General features: G+C 36.5%; 1 protein-coding gene across 2 annotated transcripts in view; it reads right to left on the minus strand.

Annotated features, from left to right (window-relative positions):
* Positions 1-22,837, minus strand: part of LOC106874950 (DNA-dependent protein kinase catalytic subunit) — a 187,811-nt gene that overhangs the window by 12,407 nt on the left and 152,567 nt on the right. For both annotated transcript variants that reach the window (XM_089352834.1, XM_089352835.1), the window contains exons 77-90: positions 21,063-21,192; positions 20,149-20,351; positions 19,286-19,436; positions 17,134-17,276; positions 15,918-16,040; positions 14,442-14,530; positions 13,576-13,669; positions 11,420-11,566; positions 10,376-10,444; positions 8,107-8,239; positions 7,010-7,077; positions 5,484-5,704; positions 4,230-4,319; positions 2,878-3,018 (exon numbers count right to left, since the gene is read on the minus strand). In XM_089352834.1, coding sequence (XP_089208960.1) covers positions 2,878-3,018; positions 4,230-4,319; positions 5,484-5,704; positions 7,010-7,077; positions 8,107-8,239; positions 10,376-10,444; positions 11,420-11,566; positions 13,576-13,669; positions 14,442-14,530; positions 15,918-16,040; positions 17,134-17,276; positions 19,286-19,436; positions 20,149-20,351; positions 21,063-21,192 — 1,802 coding nt within the window. The remainder of the gene's footprint in view (positions 1-2,877; positions 3,019-4,229; positions 4,320-5,483; positions 5,705-7,009; positions 7,078-8,106; positions 8,240-10,375; positions 10,445-11,419; positions 11,567-13,575; positions 13,670-14,441; positions 14,531-15,917; positions 16,041-17,133; positions 17,277-19,285; positions 19,437-20,148; positions 20,352-21,062; positions 21,193-22,837) is intronic.

Genomic DNA, 22,837 nt, shown 5'->3' on the forward strand with positions numbered 1-22,837 from the left:
GTTTAGATGAGATGCAGTTTGGGTTCGTGCCTGGGAAAAGCACCACTGATGCTATATTTCTGGTAAGACAGCTTCAAGAGAAATACCTAGCCAAGGATAAACCTCTGTTCCTGGCTTTCGTTGATATGGAGAAAGCCTTTGACAGGGTCCCCCGATCTCTCATTTGGTGGTCAATGAGGAAACTAGGGATAGAAGAATGGTTAGTGAGAGCTGTGCGAGCCATGTACAGAAACTCTGTCAGTAAGGTGAGGGTTGGCAGAGAGTACAGTGAAGAATTCCGGGTGGAGGTAGGGGTCCACCAAGGTTCTGTCCTCAGTCCCCTCCTATTTATCATAGTTCTCCAGGCTATAACAGAGGAATTCAAGACAGGATGCCCCTGGGAGCTCCTCTATGCTGATGACCTTGCACTAATTGCTGAGTCACTATCACAATTAGAGAAGTTTCAGGTATGGAAGCAAGGACTAGAATCGAAGGGCCTTAGAGTCAACCTAGCTAAAACCAAAGTCCTCATAAGTAGGAGGGCAGACAAAACACAAACCCCTTCGGGTAGATGGCCCTGCTCGATCTGTAGAAAAGGAGTGGGAAGTAACTCTATAAGATGCACCCAGTGCAAGCTATGGACACATAAGAGGTGCAGCAATATCAAAGGAAGGTTAACTAGGAAGTTAGTTTTTGTTTGCAGCAGATGTTCTGGAGCTATAAATACTGGGAATGTGCAGAAAACAACTTCTGCCACATTCCAGGGAGAAAAACTAGAAGTGGTTGATAGCTTCCGCTATCTTGGTGACCAAATTAGCAGTGGAGGTGGGTGCGCTGAAAGCATAGCCGCTAGAATTAGAATAGCCTGGGCAAAGTTCAGAGAGCTCTTACCTCTGCTGGTGACAAAGGGTCTCTCTCTCAGAGTAAAAGGCAGATTGTATGACGCATGTGTACGAACAGCCATGCTTCATGGCAGTGAAACATGGGCCGTGACTGCTGAGGACATGCGTAGGCTCGCAAGGAATGAAGCCAGTATGCTCCGATGGATGTGTAATGTCAGTGTGCATACTACACAGAGTATCAGTACCTTGAGAGAAAAGTTGAACTTACGAAGCATCAGTTGTGGTGTGCAAGAGAGACAACTGCGCTGGTATGGTCATGTAGCGAGAATGGATGAGGATAGCTGTGTGAAAAAGTGCCACACCTTAGCAGTTGAGGGAACCTGTGGATGAGGTAGGCCCAGGAAGACCTGGGATGAGGTGGTAAGGCACGACCTTCGAACATTGGGCCTCACTGAGGCGATCACTTCTGACCGAGACCTTTGGAAATATACTGTGCGCGAGAAGACTCGGCAAGCCAAGTGAGACCTAAATCTAAGGCCCAGCCAGTCCACTTATGCGTACCTTCCTTCCTTCATTGGACACTAAACTCCACTTGCGAAGACCTGTTCAGACAAGTGAAATCCAAATCAAGTTAAGTTGGACACTAAACTCCACTGCGTAGGCCTGTTGAGGCAAGTGAAATTGAAATCCAGTTAAATTAAATTGGACACTAAACCCCACTTGCGAAGACCTGTTGAGGCAAGTGAAATAGAAATAGATCGTTGCCGTGCCCCTGAACTGGCTCTTGTGCGGGCGACACATGAAATCTTTCGAGCGGGATCGTTGCCAGTGCCCCTGGACTGGCTCTTGTGCGGGTGACACATGAAATGTTTCGAGCGGGATCGTTGCCAGTGCCCCTGGACTGGCTCATGTGCGGGCGACACATGAAATCTTTCGAGCGGGATCATTGCCAGTGCCCCTGGACTGGCTCATGTGCGGGCGACACATGAAATCTTTCGAGCGAGATCGTTGCCGGTGCCCCTGGGCTGGCTCTTGTGCAGGTGACACATGAAATCTTTTGAGCGAGATCGTTGCCAGTGCCCCTGGACTGGCTCATGTACGGGCGACACATGAAATCTTCCAAGTGGGATCATTGCCAGTGCCCCTGGACTGGCTCATGTGTGGGCGACACATGAAATCTTTCGAGCGAGATCGTTGCCAGTGCCCCTGGACTGGCTCTCGTGTGGGTGACACATGAAATGTTTCGAGCGAGATCGGGGCCGTCGTAGGATTTTTGAGCGAGAATGTTGCCAGTGCTCCTGGACTGGCTCGTGTGCGGGCAACACATGAAAATTTTCGAGCGGGATCGTTGCCAGTGCCCCTGGACTGGTTCTTGTGCGGGTGACACATGAGGTTTTTCGAGCGAGATCGTTGCCGGTGCCCATGGACTGGCTCATGTGCGGGCGACACATGAAATCTTTCGAGCGGAATCGTTGCCAGTGCCCCTGGACTGGCTCATGTACGGGCGACACATGAAATCTTTCGAGCGGGATCGTTGCCAGTGCCCCTGGACTGGTTCTTGTGCGGGTGACACATGAGGTTTTTCGAGTGAGATCATTGCCGGTGCCCCTGGATTTTGCTCATGTCCGGGCGATACACGAAATATTTCGAGCGAGATCGTTGCTGGTGCCCCAGAACTGGCTCTTGTGTGGGACCGTTGTAGAATTTTCGAGCATCCAGCTGTAGAAACACTGCCAAATCAGATTGGAGCCTGGTGTAGCCATCTGGTTTCACCAGTCCTCAGTCAAATCGTCCAACCCATGCTAGCATGGATAGCGGACGTTAAACGACGACGATGACGACGGGCACGGGAGCCAGTCATGGGGTACTGGCAGAAATTATTGTTATAAAAGTAGAGTGGTTAACTATAAGAAGACCAGGAAAGTGTAAAATTGCTCTAACATTCTGAAAATGTACAACATTGAATATAAAAAGAGTAAAAGGAATATATCTGACAATAAATATAGAAAGTCTATAATTTAATAAATAAATAAAGAAAAAGAAATAATTTATTAACCTTAAAAGATCCTGTGGTATTCTTGCACAAATACTTTGGTATCCTAATTCAGCTTCGGGTTTTTTACATTTCTTAAATATATTCATTACTCCTGATGCAACATCATATTTGTTTTTAAACTCTTTATGTCTTTTAAATGTTCTGAAATTTTAAAATAATTAGTTTGAATTTTTAATATTCTTGCGATAGACAAATATCATTTCTGTATTTCAAACCATGCAATTATTCATTAATATCACATTGGATGGTTACCCTGTATTGTTTTATTCTCTCTTTCAGAACAAAGATTGACATTCTGAATGCCTTTCCTAAAATCCAGTAAAGTATAACAATTCTCCAGCTATTGACAGTGAAGAAATTAAAATTAGCTATAAATAATAATTAGCTAATTATTATTTATTCTGTATTTTTAAAGAGTGCACATTGCTCAGTAGGTATGTTCTGTCAATATCTGCTTTGGGGTGATAAATTCTAAATGCAAGCAATAATTTTCTGCTTTTCAGTATATAAAGTTGTTCAGTTTAGCTTTTAGTTGTATGTTGACATTATAGTTGGTAACTGAGACAACTAGTATATCAATAGCTATTATTTCAATAATATACTTCATGTTTGATGACTGCACAAGACATGACACATTGCATTCTCTACTACAGCTAACTAGTTGAAACTCCTTGGCAGAAAATTTGCTTTATCAGACAACTAAACTGGTGACTGATAATTTCCTAACTATGTTTCTTAATACATATCATGCAATGAAAGCTGATATCAACCCAAAACTGTGTGATTCCCTTTTAGCTAGACAGGCAAACAAAAAAAACCCAAATCCAGCTTGCAGTATCTGGAGATAGTCACGTAGTATTACCAACTGGAAGGCATTTACCTACTACTGCAACACTTGAAACATTACTACCAGTAACTAAAAATACTTTTTGTGTATCCATCATACAACTTAGAAGCTCTCTCACAGCCTGAATTGTAGTTACATTTTCTGGTTCCCAGTCAAAAGTGGGTTTCTTTCAGTTTCTGTCTACCAAATCCACTTGCCCAAAGTGCCATGCAATGAGACTGAACTCAGAACCATGTGGTTGGTAAGCAAGCTTCTTACCACACAACCACACCAGCCAAAATCCATGATATACACAAAAAAGAAAGTTGGTAGTGTTCCTTGTGCGTGTATCAGACAACAAAGGAATACAATGAATGGTGAAATGCTGTGCTAGAACAAACCTGTTCAATCAATGCTAATATGGAATAAATGCATAAATCGATTAAAATGATGATGTAAAACTGTTAAATTAATTAAAATTGATAGTAAAAAAAACCAAACAAACAAAAATTTTTACATTACTTACTCGAAAATGTAATTTTCCTTGTTTTTTAAATCTTTTTGTAGAGTATCTTGAAGAGTGAGAACATTTTCAAGGCATTCAAGTAGTCCAACACTAAAAGCGGTGCGAAAAATAATAAAATAGATTAAACTAAAAAGAGACAAATATATATTTTAGAATTGGTTTAACCAGAACTCAATGCTATATTTCCGGTCGTTGCCAGTGCCCCTGGACTGGCTCTTGTGCAGGTGGCATGTAAAATACACTACTTTGAGCGTGGCCATTGCCAGTACTGCCTGACTGGCCTTCGTGCCGGTGGCATGTAAAAAGCACCCACTACACTCTCTGAGTGGTTGGCGTTAGGAAGGGCATCCAGCTGTAGAAACTCTGCCAAATCAGATTGGAGCTGGTGTAGCCATCTGGTTTCACCAGTCCTCAGTCAAACTGTCCAACCCATGCTAGCATGGAAAGCGGACGTTAAACGATGATGATGAGCAGTGGTAAGTTGGAATCTTAGCTGCCAACAAATCAAGTTTAATATGAAGCCATTTCATTTCACTTATGTGAGTAATGCTCAAAGGAAAGACAAATATTTCAAAAGGTACTTTGTACAAGCCACCTGCATGAGTGCTAGTTACATGACACTGGCATCGGCCACATTGCCTCCATGAGGCCCAACACTTGAAAGGTGCTTTTTACATGCCACATATGTGACACTAACAACAGCCTCAACTAATACTTCACTTGGGTTTAACAGGTCTTCTCAAGCATGGTATATAGCCAAAAGTCTCGGTCCCTATATAATTATTATATGATTTGTTTTGAGTGTATCTACATTGTGTATCATGAATAAAAAATATTCTAAACCTTAAGCATTCAAATTACTCTGTCAAATATAATGCTTCAGTCACATTGTTTTGAATTCAGCATGCATTATCTCATAGTTTGAAGATTTTGATGATGTGATTGTTTATTTTTAGAATGACATTGTAGGGTACGTGTGAAAAGCTAAATCTGGCTGGTTTAGATGCTAAAGGGTTAAATATTTCACCTGATACAGCTCCCCAGCTTGTCAGTATGGACAACAAATGTTAATCCTACTAGAAATAGTAGTCAAGTCTCTTTCAAAATTTACATACTGCTATCTTAAAAAAAAAGAATTACTTATTGGATTAATGCTTAATGGTTAATGGAAAGTATGATAAAGATGATGACGAAGATGATGATAATGATGATGATGATGATAAAAACAAAAAAAATGTCTTCAATGAACCATACCGTGTAGTCATTGGTATAATTTGATATGTCTTCAGCTGTAATTTCTTGGTTTGGCAGATGGAATTTTTTTTGAATATTTCATTGATGACTTCAGACAGTTGTTCAATTCTCTGGTCTTGACGTAAATCTTCTCCACATTTTACTATGAAGGGATATTCCTTTTGATTGTTACCTCGAATTATAATCTTTCTTGGCTTTTGTAATGATGAGAAGGTTTGGACCTTAAAAAAGAGAAAAAGAAAAAAAGACAATGGGTGTGAGGTTAAGAAGCTTGTTTTGCAACTAAGTGATTTCAGGTTCAGTCTCGCTGTGTGTCAGCTCAGGAAAGTGTCCTCTACTATAGCCCTGGGCTGACCAATGCCTAAGGAGTGAATTTGGTTGAAAGAAACTATGTGGAACCCCATTCTGTACATATTCTTTTATTTGCTTCAGCCATTTGACTGCGGTCATGCTGGAGCACCACCTTTAGTTGAACAAATCGATCCCAAGACTTATTCTTTGAAAGCGTAGTACTAACTGTATCAGTCTCTTTTGCCAAACCGCTAAGTTACAGGGACATAGACACACTAGCATTGGTTGTCAAGTGATGGTGGTGGGGGGACACACAGACATACAAAGAAAGAAAACTGTTTTCTCTTCACAAATGAGAAAAACATTAAGGCACAAATAAAGAGTTAAGAAAGAAGTTATAAATAAGGTATTCATCCTTTGACCCATTTTAATTTTACTTCTATTATCATTCATTTACTTCCTGTTTGCCATTTAACAACCTTCTGCTTCCACACTGTCTTATTAGCATAATTGAAAATCAAAACAGTTATTAAATGTGGATGTTATAATAGTAATTTCTTTCGGCAAGGTTAACCTTTTGAAGATGAATGTGGAATCAATAAATCTCTCCTTATTATATTCCTAGGACTTTTATCATTGATCATAGAGTAAGTTTGAACTTAGAACTGAAAGAAATTAAATAGGAGGTATTAAAAAAACCATACTGCTTTCATCCCCTTTACATGACACCCTATCTAAAGAAAAGTTAAAAAAAGGTGGGCGCAACAGGGGAATATTTTGTTTTTTTTCAGCTTGTCAGAAAAGGTAGCCAAAATAAGGCGGTGAGCTGGCAGATCGTTAGCATGCCGGGCGAAATGCTTAGTGGTATTTCGTCTGCTGTTACGTTCTGAGTTCAAATTCCGCCAAGGTCGACTTTGCCTTTCATCCTTTCGGGGTCGATAAATTAAGTACCAGTTACACATTGGGGTCGATATAATCGACTTAATCCCTTTGTCTGTTCTTGTTTGTCCCCTCTATGTTTAGCCCTTTGTGGGCAATAAAGAAATAAGAAAAGGTAGCCAAAATACCATTAAAGTACATCTACCATCTTTAAAACATAGTATCAAAGATTACATTGGATAATGTAGTATTAGAGGTGAGAGGGCAATGCTTTTGATCATAGATCTGCTTAATAAAGGCTGACCTTGGAGTAAAATATTAAGAACAACCTAAAACAAAATATTTCAATAACTTACCTGTTGGTCAAAACCAGAGATCTTTATATGATATTCCAGTAAAGGCTTACTAAATCCATGATACTGACCTAGAAAATAAGATCAACATTGCATTATAATAAAGCTGGATTAAAAAAAAATCACAATGATGTTAAGCACCAAATGATGGTTTATTATAACAAGTAGGGAACCTGCAGCCTTCAAAGCCCTTAGAACAGGATTAATTATAGGACCAGGGGCAGTCTTGGGTGAATTGGTATCAAAAGAGTTACATTTTTCAATTAAACCCATTCAAAACAATCAACTGAAAAACTTAAAACACATACAAGGAAAACATTATTTAAATAAATAAATAAAACCAGTGATCTATTACACATTTCATCTAGAAAACAGCATTCATCCATACAAACATTTTTTTATAGAAATACAAATTGCCACACTTAGAAGACCTATCCTTCACAGCAGAAGTGTTAAGGATACTCCCCCTAGTGAAGAGGATTGGTTTGCAAGAGTCCTCTGTGCCAGTGCCACATAAAAGTGCTCATGCTGGCGCCATGTTAAAGCACCCAGCACATACTGTAAAGTGGTTGGTGTTAGGAAGGGCACCAGCTGTAGAAACTAAACCAAATCAGAATGGAACCTGGCGCACCTCACCACCTTTGGACAAATTGTCCAACCCATAAAGAATAGTTAAAAAAAAACACCTTTTCTTCTCCAATAAATATTTTTCAAATAAAACTATTCAAACCATCCAACTGAAAAACTACACACACACACACAGAATAAAATTACAGTAGTACCTCAGTTTTCAAACAACTCAGAGCATAAATAAATCATGCTTTATCTCCTGTCATTTTCATATTCATTCAATACAGTAGTACCTCGGTTTATGAACACCTCTGATCACAAATAAATCATGCTTTATATATATATATATATATATATATATATATATATATATATATATATATAAAGTGCAATTTATTTGTGATCAGAGTTGTTTGAAAACAGAGGTACTACTGTATATATATAGAAAAAAATATATATATAACAAAAGACAAATGAATTATTTGAAACAGCAATATAGTAAATTTGATTAAGGTGTAATTACAACTAACCAGGGATTTCCAAAGTATCAAGCAAAGGGTCAAAATTAGACATCCAAGAACTGAATTCTTCAAGTGCCTTTGGTTCTTTAAGCCTATGTTTCTCAATCTTTTCCTTTATGACAACGATTTGCTTTTGAAATTCCTAAAAGTCAAAAACAAAACAATAGTGTGCATTGCAATAAGAAAAAAGTAGTTTAGTCTTCTCCATTCCCCTCACAACATATCTCTGCATAAATATGACGATCATCATCAACATTATTACTACTTTCATCTCTATCATTGTCTGTCTTTTGATATAAACAGAAATGCAGTATGTCTGCCAGATAACTCTGGTTAGGATGCCAGATGTATAAGAAGGTCTGGTAAATATTTATGAGCTCCAGTGAATGTATAACTTGGTAAATTGCCCGAAAGCTTATCAAATTGGCTGTGTCTATAATCCAAAGAGCCAACTTTGATACACAATAAGCTGCACTGATTATACCCAAGAATTCATATTAAGGATCCACATATCTTTGAAATTCTCAGCTACTTATTTTTGTTGATACTATAAGTGGTTCAGTTGACACAGATGGAGGAATCATTTAGTTTTATACAATTAGAAGAGCATAGCATTCCTTAACAACATTCATAATATATGAGTCGCACACAGTGGTATTAAGTTCCTAATAATGTGCCTGTTAATGAGTTACTTTGACTTCACTTTCTTCTTGTACCTGCAATTCCCAGATGAAATTAAAATCATGGAGAGTGATGGTATCTGTAAAGCTGACTGCTTTGACACACAATATAAAGACAAAGTTTTCAGGGGAGACATTATAACCAGTTAAAATTATAAAATGTAAAATTTGAAACCCGGTGCCTCTGGTCATCAAACACTTTTATTACTGAAACTTTAGAAATGTTTAACAATGGATTTATCTTGTCTTTTACTTGTTTCAGTTATTAGACTGCAGCTATGCTGGGACACCACCTTACAGAATTTTACTTGAATGACTCTATTGATCTTTCTTGTTGAACTACTAAGTTATGGAGACATCAACTGACCAACACCGGTTGTCAAGCAGTGGTGGTGGAACAAACATAGACACAAAGACACACACACACACACACACACACACACACACATATATCAAAATAAGCAACAGGATATCAAGTAGTGAAGAGATGCCGGTGTGGGTTTCCGCACCGACATCCAAAACTCAGAGTTTTAACTTGGCTACCGAATAATTGTCACATATTATATTTACAGATATATATATATATATATATATATATAACGTGAGAGAGTTAGGGGTTGGGGGTACAACCCACTAAGGGATAGTATCTATCCAGTATACTGCTGGGAGGGTACCCAATTATTGCTACGCTAGTGCTATACTAGGTGCAATCAATGGGAGCGGGTAAAAGTGGAGGTTTTACCCAAAATTTGTGTAACAATTAGAAAATGGAGGATAATATGCTGAACCCAACTACTTGCAGACGGTGTATCCCGTTGAATTCATTAATTTAATTCATAGCAAAATGAATTAAATTAATGAATTCAACGGGATACACCGTCTGCAAGTAGTTGGGTTCAGTATATATATATATATAGTTCATAGATGAGAATCAGATATTCTCTGTATAGAATACACTTTGTAGTGCTCAAGAGATTTAAACTTGAGTGGGTAGAGACATTAATCTAAGGATTAGCAAGTTAGACAGATCAATATATTAACACCTCAATATAAGATCTCTTCCCTGAAGATGGGAGCTCATCTCAGTCTATGATGGAATCAATCTACAAACATTATTCTGGGCCACTGAGCCCCCGAGAACAGCTGTTGGATTTGTAATAGTTTTCTTCAATTCCTTTAATTCTTTATATCGTTTGTATTCTGTGTAAGTTGGACCTTTTTATGTGTAAACATATATACGTTTTTGTATTTCATGTATTTAACATACTTTATAAATTGATCTTTCTAACTTGCTTATCCCTATATATATATATATATATATATATACACACACACACATGACAGGCTTTTTTCAGTTTCTCTCAACCAAATCCACTCCACTTACTATAGATTTGGTTGTTCCAAAGCTATAATAGAAGACACTTTACCAAGGTACCACATAGTAGGACTGAACCCAGAACCATGTGGTTGGGAAGCAACTGTCTTACCACATAGCTACACCTGCACTTCTTTAACTGAGAGATATCTTCTGTAATAAAAGCAGCATTATTCTCAACTTTTACATTGAAATACTTCTAATTTTGATTCAGCTGGTTTACCTGTTTGCTCATCTTGTTTATCTTGGAACCATCTTTTCCAAATGAACTAACAAATAAAGAGTGGAAATTCTGAAAAATATTTAAATAATATTTAAATAGTAAACAAGCAAGAGAATATTTCCAAAATGATGTTTTAGATGGATACTTTTATATATTACTAAGGTCTTATGAATAGTTGTCACAAACACACAAGCTTGGTGAGATATGTCAAATACTAAAACATATTCATATGTGTAATGAATAAGTCACTCTATGGAGATGTTGTCAAATTTGACGTAATTATGACGATTTGGATATTTTCATAGTCAGGCATGAAAACAGAAAAGGATATCATTGCAAATGAAGTTTTTTCATGTACCAAATATTTACTATACACATCTCAAGCTATTCATTAAACACTTTTTCTTTCTTTATTTTCCCCCCACCTAAGAGAGCAAGGTTAGGTGACAAAGAATGAGAAAGTGTGAGAAAATGAGTTACAAAAACAGTGTAGGAAAATAAAGAAAAGGATAACAGGAAGAAGTAAACTAAATGTCAGTACTCTTTCATTTTCTCACAATGTTTTCAAATCAAATGATGATCATGCACATAAAAATAGGTGCATAAATATTATTTTGCCTGCATTTTTAATTACATTTTCATCTTTCAAAAATTGAAACAGTCTGTTAGTATAGAGTTTTTTTTTTGGGGGGGGGGGGTCTACTAATTTCTTGCAGTAAATATTTTTCTCTATGTTTCATTGTTATATATAAAAAAGTGATTGTTTTATTTAAAGACAAGTTCAAAAGATTTTATTACTAAAAATATTAGTAATATTTTAGTAATATTACAGTCATATGAGTAATATTTTTATTACTTCAACTTGAAGAAACAGTAAAAGAAAGAAAACTCATTAATCCGAAGAACCCGAAAGGAAAATGACAAAAATGTTTTGTGATGAAATAAAGTACTAACAAGAGACAACTACAAAATGCTTCAACGAAACAAAATTTTCTTTGAATATTTGTAAACTAGATATTTAAAGTAAAATTGATTTATAATTACCTTAGTAAATTTCTGATAATAAGAGCTAACATTTTCTTCACAAGAATTTTCAAAAAGAGCTGAGTACATGTCCTTATAAAGTTCTATGACTTTCTGCTTTTCTGGGTTAGTCTTTGTATGCAAGTGTTGGGCATTTTTAGACCAATCCTGGAAATATTAAATCTTATTTTCATTTGAATACTCTTAAATAAAAATTAAAGACAAAAAAATAACAATTTGATAAAATTTGCACTAAATCTGCAAGAAAATGAGACACTGTAGAATTTATCTGAGAAGGCTGTTAATACCAAAATGGATAAATGGCTAAAGCAATATCAAAATGCAGGAGGCATATATTATAACAACAATAACAACAATCTTCTTGTAGTTGCAACTGAGATGCATTTCACCATTCCATACCACAGTAGGAATATCTGCCTTCCATTAGCTTTGGTAAGTCCCTAACTTCATGCCAATAACAACATAAATGAATGGTCTTTGTCCTATATTAGGGCATAGAAGTCTCCAAAATATAACACAAGGAGATTCACACCCATATTCAAACCATCTCTACTATTGTTGCTCAATGCACAGTGAGCATGGCTGGTCACATGCTGAACACCAAACCATATGATATTTTCAATAATGCTTTTGAATATTCTAAATATTCTACAACATTGATCAAAGTAGCTTCACAGCAGAATGTAGCTATTAAAACAAGTCATACTATGTAAGCCTTAAATGGCAATCGACATTGAAAATTTGCAACACATTAGTAGAATTATAGAGATAATAAATTTTGTGTTCCATACTCTGATGATGATGATGATCATCATCATCATCGTTTAACGTCCGCTTTCCATGCTAGCATGGGTTGGACGATTTGACTGAGGACTGGTGAAACCAGATGGCTACACCAGGCTTCAATCTGATCTGGCAGAGTTTCTACAGCTGGATGCCCTTCCTAATGCTAAACACTCAGAGAGTGTAGTGGGTGCTTTTACGTGTCACCCGCACAAAGGCCAGTCAGGCGGTACTGGCAACGGCCACGCTCAAAATGGTGTATTTTATGTGCCACCCACACAAGAGCCAGTCCAGGAGCACTGGCAACGATCTTGCTCGAAAATCCTACGAAGGCCAGTCAGGCGGTACTGGCAACGGCCACGCTCAAACTGGTGTATTTTATATGCCACCCGCACAAGACCCAGTCCAGGGGCACTGGCAACGATCTCGCTTGAAAATCCTACGAAGGCCAGTCAGGCGGTACTGGCAACGGCCACGCTCAAAATGGTGTATTTTATGTGCCACCTGCACAGGCAACAATCTCACTTGAAGGTCCTTACACATGCTGCGGGCACAAGTATCAGAAAGGCGATGCTGGTCACAGGTGCCATCACGATTTCGATTTCGCTTCTATTTCTCAATTTAATATTTATTCTCAAGCTAAGTACCATAGAGTAACAAGTTAGTTATTGCTCAACTGAGTCACTGCACCTGATTTGGACATCCAGTCTAATTTCTATTTTTAAGCTCTTGGGAATAAAAGCATGAACATTACATCATCATATTTTTCTCTTGTCTTATAATGATAAATTCTTTGTCTGTATACTAAGAAGGTGCTGTGAGCTTGTAGAGAACCAAGGCAATGACTTTGGCTTCAGTTCCATAATTACCCCATTAACCTATTCTCTTTGTTAGATAAATATGAGATCTTGTGTCTATACATGAAAGTAGTGTTATTTCAATTCTAAAAATACAAGAATCATTAGATTCCATTCAATTAGCAACTTCAAGCAAAAGAGGTTTCTTTCTATATTATGGTCAACAGTTACAAATAGCCAAACTGAAAATACAGACATTTAACAATACACACATACAAAGAGAGGGTTAAATGTAAAACTGGAAATGGATCTTGTAAAAAGGCCTTCCATTTGAAATGAAAATGTGACTAACCTACAGCAAGTTACAAGGTACTAGTGAAAGCTGGACTCACTGGCAAAGCCTATTACAGCTAAAGCAGATGGTTCAATAACATTAGTTTGGCACTACAGACCACTGTGATTTAGGAAAAGTTCAACTGATTGACAGATAATTTATTGTAAATCCTATCAACATTTTCCAAATCCAGTTTTGTAAGTTAAAGCAAACAAGTTTGAAATACTGCATGTAAATTTTACCTTGAAGACGTTAAATGGATTTGCAAAACTTTCCAAGGAGCTGATGAAAGTAAATACTTGCGGCAGCGTTTTTGAGTTCAAACGACATGATAACCTGACAAATACCAGAAAAAAGAGAAAAAGAGAACATGGTAAATTGAAATTACTTGTTAAAGATACACCCACAATGTTGTACTCACTTTCCTTCTCATTCAACAAACTGACACCGTACACATTGGTATATGCACCTCTCCCCCACATACGCATACATACACACCTGATGAAAAGTTACTAAATGATCAAAACTGCCTGAGTCTTGTACCTTAATGATACAGCCAACTATAATTTTCAAATAGGCACAGGTGTAGCTGTGTGCTAAGAAGTTTGCGTCCCAGCCACATGGTTCCAGATTCAGGCCAACCAAAGCCTTGTGAGTGAATTTAGTAGACAGAAATTGAAAGAAGCTTGTTGTGTATGTATGTATGTGTGTGTGTGTGTGTGTGTGTGTGTGTGTGTTTGTTTCTCCCCGACCACTTGACAACCAGTGCTGGTGTGTTTACATCCCCATAACCTAGTAGTTCAGCAAAAGAGACAAATAGAATAAGTACCAGGCTTTAAAAAAAAAAGTGCTGGTGGGGATGGGGGCAATTCACTCAGTTAAAATTCTTCAAGCTGGTGCTCTAGCATGGCCACAGTCTAATGATTGAAACAAGTAAAAAAAGGGAAAAAAGATATCTGTTCAAAATCATTATTAAGCAGTCCTGCAGATGATGAGGTTATTTGATTGTGTGCAACTATTTATGAAGAGATTTAGGTGCAGGTATGGATGTGTGGTTAAGAAGTTTGATTCCCAACCATGATTTGATTGGGATGAGAAATGAACTCACTTTTCGACAAATTTTCTGTTCTGTGTTCCACTGTCATTTCCTTCAAACCTGAAGCCTTCATTACTGATTTTGAATGAATATACAATAGCCTGAAAAATAAAAATGTAACATTACATATTGCTATATTGTGTGTGTGTGTGTGTGTGTGTGTGTGTGTGTGTGTGTGTGTGTGTGTGTGTGTGTGTGTGTGTGTGTGTGTGTGTGTGTGTGTGTGTGTGTGTGTGTGTGAGAGAGAGAGAGAGAGAGAGAGAGAGAGAGAGAGAGAGAGAGAGAGAGAGAGAGAGAGAGAGAGAGAGAGAGAGAGAGAGAGAGAGAGAGAGAGAGAGAGAGAGAGAGAGTATAACAACAATCAGAAGACTGTGAATTCAGTTCCAAGACAGTATTTATGTCTTTATATACTGAATTTATTTATAGGTAACAGTGTTTTCTGTTTCATATACAGGGTATCCATAAGTCATGGTGCAATTTAAAATACTTGTATCATCATAACTATATACAATAGAATTAATCTGTAAAAAGGATAAGAAAGAAGAATGATCTAAATTTTTTATTCATTTTTAATTTTAAACAGGCCCACCATTATTACTGATACAAAAGAAATATGATTCTGTAGTTCTTGGAAAACATTATCCAGCTGATTTTCAGTAACACCTTCAATCACATAAGTTATCCTTGCTTTCAAGTATCTAAAGATTAAGGCTTAGTTGAATAAACAATACTTTTTCACAAGACCCCATAAAAAGAAATCCAATGGACATGCTGGCCAAAATAATGGTCAACCTCTTCCAATCCATCTGTTAGGGAATTTCTCATTTAGAAACTGCCGAACTTGCAGAGCAAAGTGACAAGGTGCACCATCTTGTTGAAAAACTGTATTCTCTATTAGTTTTAATTGTTTAAGCTTAGGAATGAAGTATTAGGTTGTCAAGAAAGCTCTTGCGGAATTTTTAATTTGGGTTTTAAATGATGTATTTTCAAATTAATTTTTGTTAAATTACTTTGATTTTATATATCATTTTAAAGCCCGTTTTTCACTCTATCTAATCGTGTTACTCATTTTATTTTAAAATAATTAGGCCATTTTTTCCGGAACGTTGAATACAACATGGACAAAAAGCAAATTTGCACAATTTTCTTATTCCAATTCAAGCTAGGCTGAAAAGCTGCTGAAACAGCTCGCGATATCAACGATGTGTTTGGCTCAGGAACCACTAATGAACGTATAGCACAATGGTGGTTCCAAGAAATTTCATAGCAGTGACGAGAGTTTTGAAGATGATAAGTGTAGTGGTCGGCCATCAGATGTTGACAATGATCAACTAAGAGCCTTAGTCGAAGTCAATCTACACACAACTGTTCGAGGCTATAGTAGAAGACACTTGCCCAAGGTGCCATGCAGTTGGAATGAACCCAGAACCATGTGGTTGGTCGAAAATATACAAAATAGGAATTCATTTTGAAGAAAAAAATACCAACTTGGGGATACTGGCAGGCGATGTTATAGACAATATCGTGGATGGCATATGCTTTTGGTTTATCAAGTAGTGATATCATTTGGTTAATCCAATTTAAGAACATCCAACATGGTATTTTCTTGCTCTGTAAAAAAGACAAAATCAAAAACAAAAAAAAAATGTGAGTAAAGTTATAAAAATAACTGAAGACATGATAATCAGTTGTGATGAGCATTTGTATGTTAATCAAATTTCTCAGCATGTTAACACTCTCCCTATTTTAAATAGAAATAATAATAAACTTTTCTACTTTAGGTACAAGGCCTGAAGTTTTGAGGGAGGGGCTAATCAATTACATTGACCTCAGTACTCAAACGGTACTTATTTTATTGACCCTGGAAAGATGAAAAAGAAAGTCAACCTTGGCAGAATTTGAACTCAGAAGATAAAGAGGGATGAAATACTGCTAAGCATTTTCTCTGGTGTGCTAATGACTCTGCCAGCTTGCAACCATTTAAATAATAAATCTTTCTACTTTAGGCACAAAGTGTGAAATTTTGGGGGTAGGGGTTAGTCAATTACATTGACCCCAGTGTTCAACTGGTACTTATTTTATCAACTTTGGAAAGATGAAAAGCAAAGTTAACCTCAGCAGAATTTGAACTCAGAATGTAAAGAAGTACAAAATACTACTACTACTACTACTACTACACAATTCATTACATTGTGTAACACAATTTTTGTCCATGGGTAGCAACTGTTATTTCCTATTCGGTTACTCTAGGAAGTATTAAAAATGGCTAACATTTCCTTCAAACTTTGCTTTTGTTACATTTATTCAAACCTTAAAGAATCTCTCTCAGCACATGGCTATGATGGTTCCTCACTAATCCTGTTCATGGTCAGAGAATAGATATTGTCAGCCACTAAGGGACATCCTCAAGTGGTTAGGGTCAAGCAACTGACAAGTAAATCTGTGGTATTGAGCAGAATATTATCAATAATGATATTTCTGCTTCAGCAACTCAGTGCTGAATCTGTCTGAAATGTGATGAAAAATGAGTCAGTTTCAAAACATTGATGTTCAGATTACAAAAGCAAAGTTTGAAGGGAATAATAGTCATTTCCTTTGATTTCCAGATAGAAGCAAATAGGAAATAACATGTACTAACCAAAGATATAAAATTCTTTTTTTAGTTTTGTTACACAGTGTTATTTAAAATATATCAGCTACATACCTCATTGATGAAAATATCTATACTCTCAGTATGAGTCTCAAGCAACTGTAGTAGATGACAGAAACGTTGCTGAGCTTCTTTTATGCCATATCGAATTGCTTTGAGTAAAGATGACATGAGATTATTTCCAAGAGATGGTGAATCTGAAAATTTAAGAATAAAGTATCTTAGCTGTTTGTTGACAGCCATTTTAAGTGATTTTAAGTGATTAAATTTTTCCCATGTTGTTAATAAAATTATGATTTAAATGAATGAAATAAATTTCAGCATTTTGCTTATGATTATAACAATCTCTCCAAACGCTAAATGAATAATATTTAAGAAAATTAATGTAAAATTTTGTTGTAACTTAGGAGGGTCATTATGCAAATGATAAATACATGCACCAGTTCTCTATATCATTAGCATAGTTTAATGTCTGCTTTCCATGCTGGCATGGGTTGGGCAGTTTGACATGAAGCTGGCTAGCAGGGTGCTGTCCAGACTCCAACTGTCTGTTGTGGCATGGCTTCTATAGCTGGATGTCCTTCCTAGCGTCAGCAACTTAACGGAGTGTGCTGGGTGGTATGTATATGTGTGTGTATATCATTTCATCATGTTAAATCATTAATCCCTATACATTTTTTTCTCTCTCCGTTTTTTTCATTCTCTCTCCATTTTTTACCTCATCAATTTCTGTCAAAGAGTATAGGCTCAAAATGTCAAAGACTTTTCCATTCTTCCTGAGCATCAAACTAATACACCAGCTTGTAGTTCCCTCACCTGTCTTTGTCCTTTGTTTTCTGTAAATTTGAAATTTACACACACATACACACATGTATGTATATATATATATATATATATATATACACACACACATCATCAGCCCCCACCACTACTTGACAGTTGGTATTGGTTTGTTCAACATAAAAGATCGATAAAAAAAAAAAATACCAAGCTTAAAAAAAAGTATTGGGATCGCTTCTTTTGACTAAAAACCATTCAAGGGAGTGCCTCAGCGTGGTTGCAGTCCAATGACTTAAACAAGTAAAAGATAAAAAAAATAGAAAGTGATAAAACATCCTAATGAAAGATGACTGATTATATTTATATATGTAGTTCAACATTAATGTTGTAGTATTTTAAAGTATTAGAACCTGAGGGAAAGAAAGCCAGTTTAAATGTTACAAACAAGCAAGAATTTGAGCTAGTTTCCTACAATATCAGGTGAATAGCAGGTAAATTTGAAACCTGAAACAATGCCTTAGACCTTTAACATTTAAACTGGCCACATCTGGGCCTGATATTCTATTTGTCTTATGTTAAGACTGGTCAGATCCAGCCTTTCACATCTACTTAACAACGTCATTCTCAAAATAAACAATCACATAGTAAAATCTCTAAGCTGCGAGATAATGCATGATGAATTCAAAAGAATGTGAATAAATGAATAAATAAGCATTACATTTGACTGAATAATTTGAATGCTAAAGGCTTAAAAAATAGATTTGAGCGAAAGCACTATTTTATTCTTTGCAAAATTTATTAACATTTGAAAGAATATTTCCTAATGATGGAATTATGCCATAATTATACAAGCAGATAAATAGATAAATAGTAACATAGACAAGATATGATATGTTCATAAAGAAATATTCTGAAATGAAATAAGTAACCTGGCATATAAGACATTATAGTCCTAACTACACTTAGGACTTGTGTCAGGCTGTCGGCGACTAAACTAGCAACCCCACAGAGTTTTCTTTGTGATGGGGGTGTTTTCTTGCTATTTTGTTACCCTGCAGGATTAAATACAAGACCTGTTAAAAGGCAGATGAACTCTGTTACCAAAAACACTTAAAACTTAGTCTTAGATCTGTTATGAGCTCCAGGACTCATAAAGCCAGAATTTAATCCAGTTTCCATGGCATATAAGTGATAAAGATAAGAACACCTCCTGATGAATGAGAGACTTGTCTATCACTGGGTTAAATTCCCAGCTATGGCTGAGAGGACTGGAGCAATGTGGAATGAAGTGTTTTGCTCAAGAACACAAAGCATCACCTGCTCTGGGAATTGAAACCATGATCATATGATGAAGAATGCAACATCCTAATCACTAGGCCATGTGCCTTTACAGGTAATCAGAAATAGTTGACATATGCATACATACCTTGCAAGAACTGATTGCAGTACTTAGCAATTGCTAGGTGCGTTTCTCCAATACTTTCTCTTACAGAAACCGACTTTTCTTCAGAATCATTACTGATAACATTTTTCTCAAGATATTCACAGCCAGAAATAATTAATTTCTGAGATAATTCCTGGAGTTGATTAGAGGAAATAAATTGTTTAAAAATTAATTTTCTTTTAATTTTTTTTTTTTTTAGTTGTATACTAAATAATGTCAGTAAACTTTCTAAAATCCGGAGTTGATATCCTACTTGTCATGCATATGTGTGTTTGATGAGTTAAACATGGTTGAACACCAGTAATTAAGCACAGCCAGAATTGGAAACTAGAGCCTAGATCCAGAGAAAGGCTGAATGAGTTGATCTGGCAGCACTCTGATTTCAGGTTAAGTACAGGAGCAGCTGTTTCTTTCCTCACATCAAGCAGATTGGAAGACTTAAACTCAGTGTTGCAGGCTAAATTCTTTTTCTGTGAGTTAGTTAGAAGATGTGGGGAGGGGCAGCACTCATTTTCTTTGTAGACCAACTCTAACTGGTATGAGTGATGCAACTGGGTTGGATGGTCTTGATGTTTATAAGATAGAGTGAACATTGGTTCAAAGCTAGAATTTATTATGAAAGAATTGTCAAGTAAATCAAGTCTAATACGTGATTGCTACTAATGTTATTGACTCCAGGAAGGATAAGCAACAAAGTTGGCCTCAGCAGCATTTTAACACTCTGAATATTAAGAAATGTAAGTAAATACAGCAAAGCAATTTATTTCCTAATGGTTCTGTCACCTACCTCCCTAAATGATGCCAACAACAACAACAACAACAATAATATAAAATTTTATCTTTGCCTGTGTTGACAGTGTTCTGCTTTCATAGCCAGCATAATGAATTATTTTCTGTTGGATATCAATTGGCAGATTTTCAAACTGAAACTCATCACCTTCATTCTTCAGTACTGAAGCTAGTAGTGACAAATGTTCTCCATAAAGTACATTGTGTTTCCATTTCAGACTTTGCTCCTCAAGTGGCAATAGGCTTAGATCATGTTCACCTGTTGACAAACATAAAATCATCCAATTTTCAACCTGTTGATTAACATAAAATCATCTAATTCTCATTTTCACAAGAAATAATGTATAGAAACAAAATAATGGGTTATTAGATAATCTTTTTTCCTATTTATTTTAATCCTTTGCCATTTGAATAAACACAAAAAAACTTAGTGTTTTATGTCTTTTTTTTTTAAGCTCTACTCTCTCCCTACAACTGTTTCCTCATTTCAAAAATGTGAATAAACTCGTCCTCTTTTCAGGCATATGGCAATGGAGTACCAAGTAGCATATAATTCATAAAATGTATAGCAAAATACACTTAGTTTTATTAGTTGAAAAATACTATCTATTTCAGTGTAACAAATATTCGTAATCTGTTGTGTCTGGGGAGAGTCATTCTCTTTTGGTGCCTTATAATTTAACACACTCACCGGTAAAATTTCCACTTATTTCCTTTTTGTTTTTCTAAAATTTTGTTTTTCAATAGTTTTGAGAGTCAAAACTAATGAAAAGGTTGCACGACACAACGAAAATTTTAGAAAAACAAAAAGGAAATAAGTGGAAATTTTACCGGTGAGTGTGTTAAATTATAAGGCACCAAAAGAGAATGACTCTCCACAGACACAACAGAATATGCTTCAACACACGAACTCACATAAAGAATCTTGCAAACCAAATCCAAAAACGAAATATTCATAAAATATACATACAAAGAATCTTAAGGTTGTTCACCAGGTTGATACAGGTATCTTTAGAGGGAAGGTTTTTTTTCTGGCATGACTGAACATACAGATGATTCCATTTCAACTTCAACTTCATGAGAGAAATATGTTTACAATCCTAATGGATAAATGTGTAAGAAAAATATAAGATAATCGTAATGGATGAAATAGTAAAACATTAAAAAAAAATGTATAAAGCAAGGAAAACTTAAGGAAAATGGTTTTCAAATGGTTGAGGATTACCATCGTGCTTTGAAGGTTGGAGTACCAGGGAATTTTAATCAAGCTGTTTTGCTTCATACATATGTTGCTGTTGGCACTCCATTGCTTACGACGTCGAGGGTTCCAGTTGATCCAATCAACGGAGCAGCCTGCTCGTGAAATTAACATGCAAGTGGCTGAGCACTCCACAGACACGTGTACCCTTAACATAGTTCTCGGGGAGATTCATCGTGACAAGGCAGGCCCCTTTGAAATACAGGTGCAACAGAAAGAGGAAGAAAGAGTGAGAGAAAGTTGTGGTGGAAGAGTACAGCAGGGTTCGCCACCATCCCCTGCCGGAGCCTCGTGGAACTTTAGGTGTTTTCGCTCAATAAACATTCACAACGCCCGGTCTGGGAATCGAAACCGCGATCCTATGACCGCGAGTCCGCTGCCCTAACCACTGGGTCATTGCACCTCCACTTCATACATATAACTCCCAATCAAACAAATTGAGTGCCCTTATTTCGTTTGTCCACTCAGTCATATGTGTGTGTATGTGTGTGTGGAAAATACAGAGGGAAAATACAACAAAGTTAAAGAAAAACTTGAAAGCTGTACAATGTACAAATGCAGAGAATGAGAAAGAATATACTTTGTGTTTGTGTGGAGAAGTTGTGTGTAACTGTACCATGTTCATTCATCGTTAAACCAGACCAAAATTTAGGCTCACATCATAATTTTCTATGTTTATAAATCCTTTCCGATTCATATAGACTCATAGGTCAAGTTTCCTGGTTTCTATGGCATATATATTCTCTCCTGGACAGGACACTGGTTCGTCACAGGATTATTCCTTTTTGCCAGCTGAGTAGACTGGAACAATGTGAAATGAAGTGTTTTGTTCAAGGACACAACACTTTGCCTGGTCCAAGAATCAAAAACCACAATCTTACAATCATGAGTCCAACACCCTAACAACTAAGCCAAACACTGCCACACTTTTCTATGTTTGCATGAGTCGAATGAAATTTGTTGAAGCAAGATTTTCCAAGACTGGATGTTGTTCCTATCACCAACACTCATCTGTTTTCAAACAGAATAATATTTCCCCTTGTCTAGAGATTTACACAAAATATTGCTTATGAACAACATTGCTGGCACGGCAGTGATGTTTGTTTACAGTTAGAGTGTAATATCAAGATAAAGAGGTATACAGACACACATGCCGAAGCTCAGGGAATTGTCAGTTCTGGTCTGAGTTTGAACACTAAATAGGCTTTCTGTTACCTTTTCAAGGTCCATCAAAGGAATTGCATTCATTACTGTAAGTTGATAAAATACTTTTTGAATTAGATAAACAAGTTCCTGCTAGTTACTGTGACCAGTATGAGTCTGTATCTATTTAGAAGTATGCCAACACATATGTTGATTAGATGTTAAGAAAGAGAGCTAACGTCTTGAAAACAAATATAAAGATTGTTAAAAGTTCTTTCTCAGCCTAACATGAAGCCAGAACAAACTAAATACCAATATCTGAATAAAATATTTTTATAACTATG

This window comes from Octopus bimaculoides, chromosome 5, assembly GCF_046866305.1.
Source record: "Octopus bimaculoides isolate indiv1 chromosome 5, ASM4686630v1, whole genome shotgun sequence".
NCBI lineage: Eukaryota > Metazoa > Mollusca > Cephalopoda > Octopoda > Octopodidae > Octopus > Octopus bimaculoides.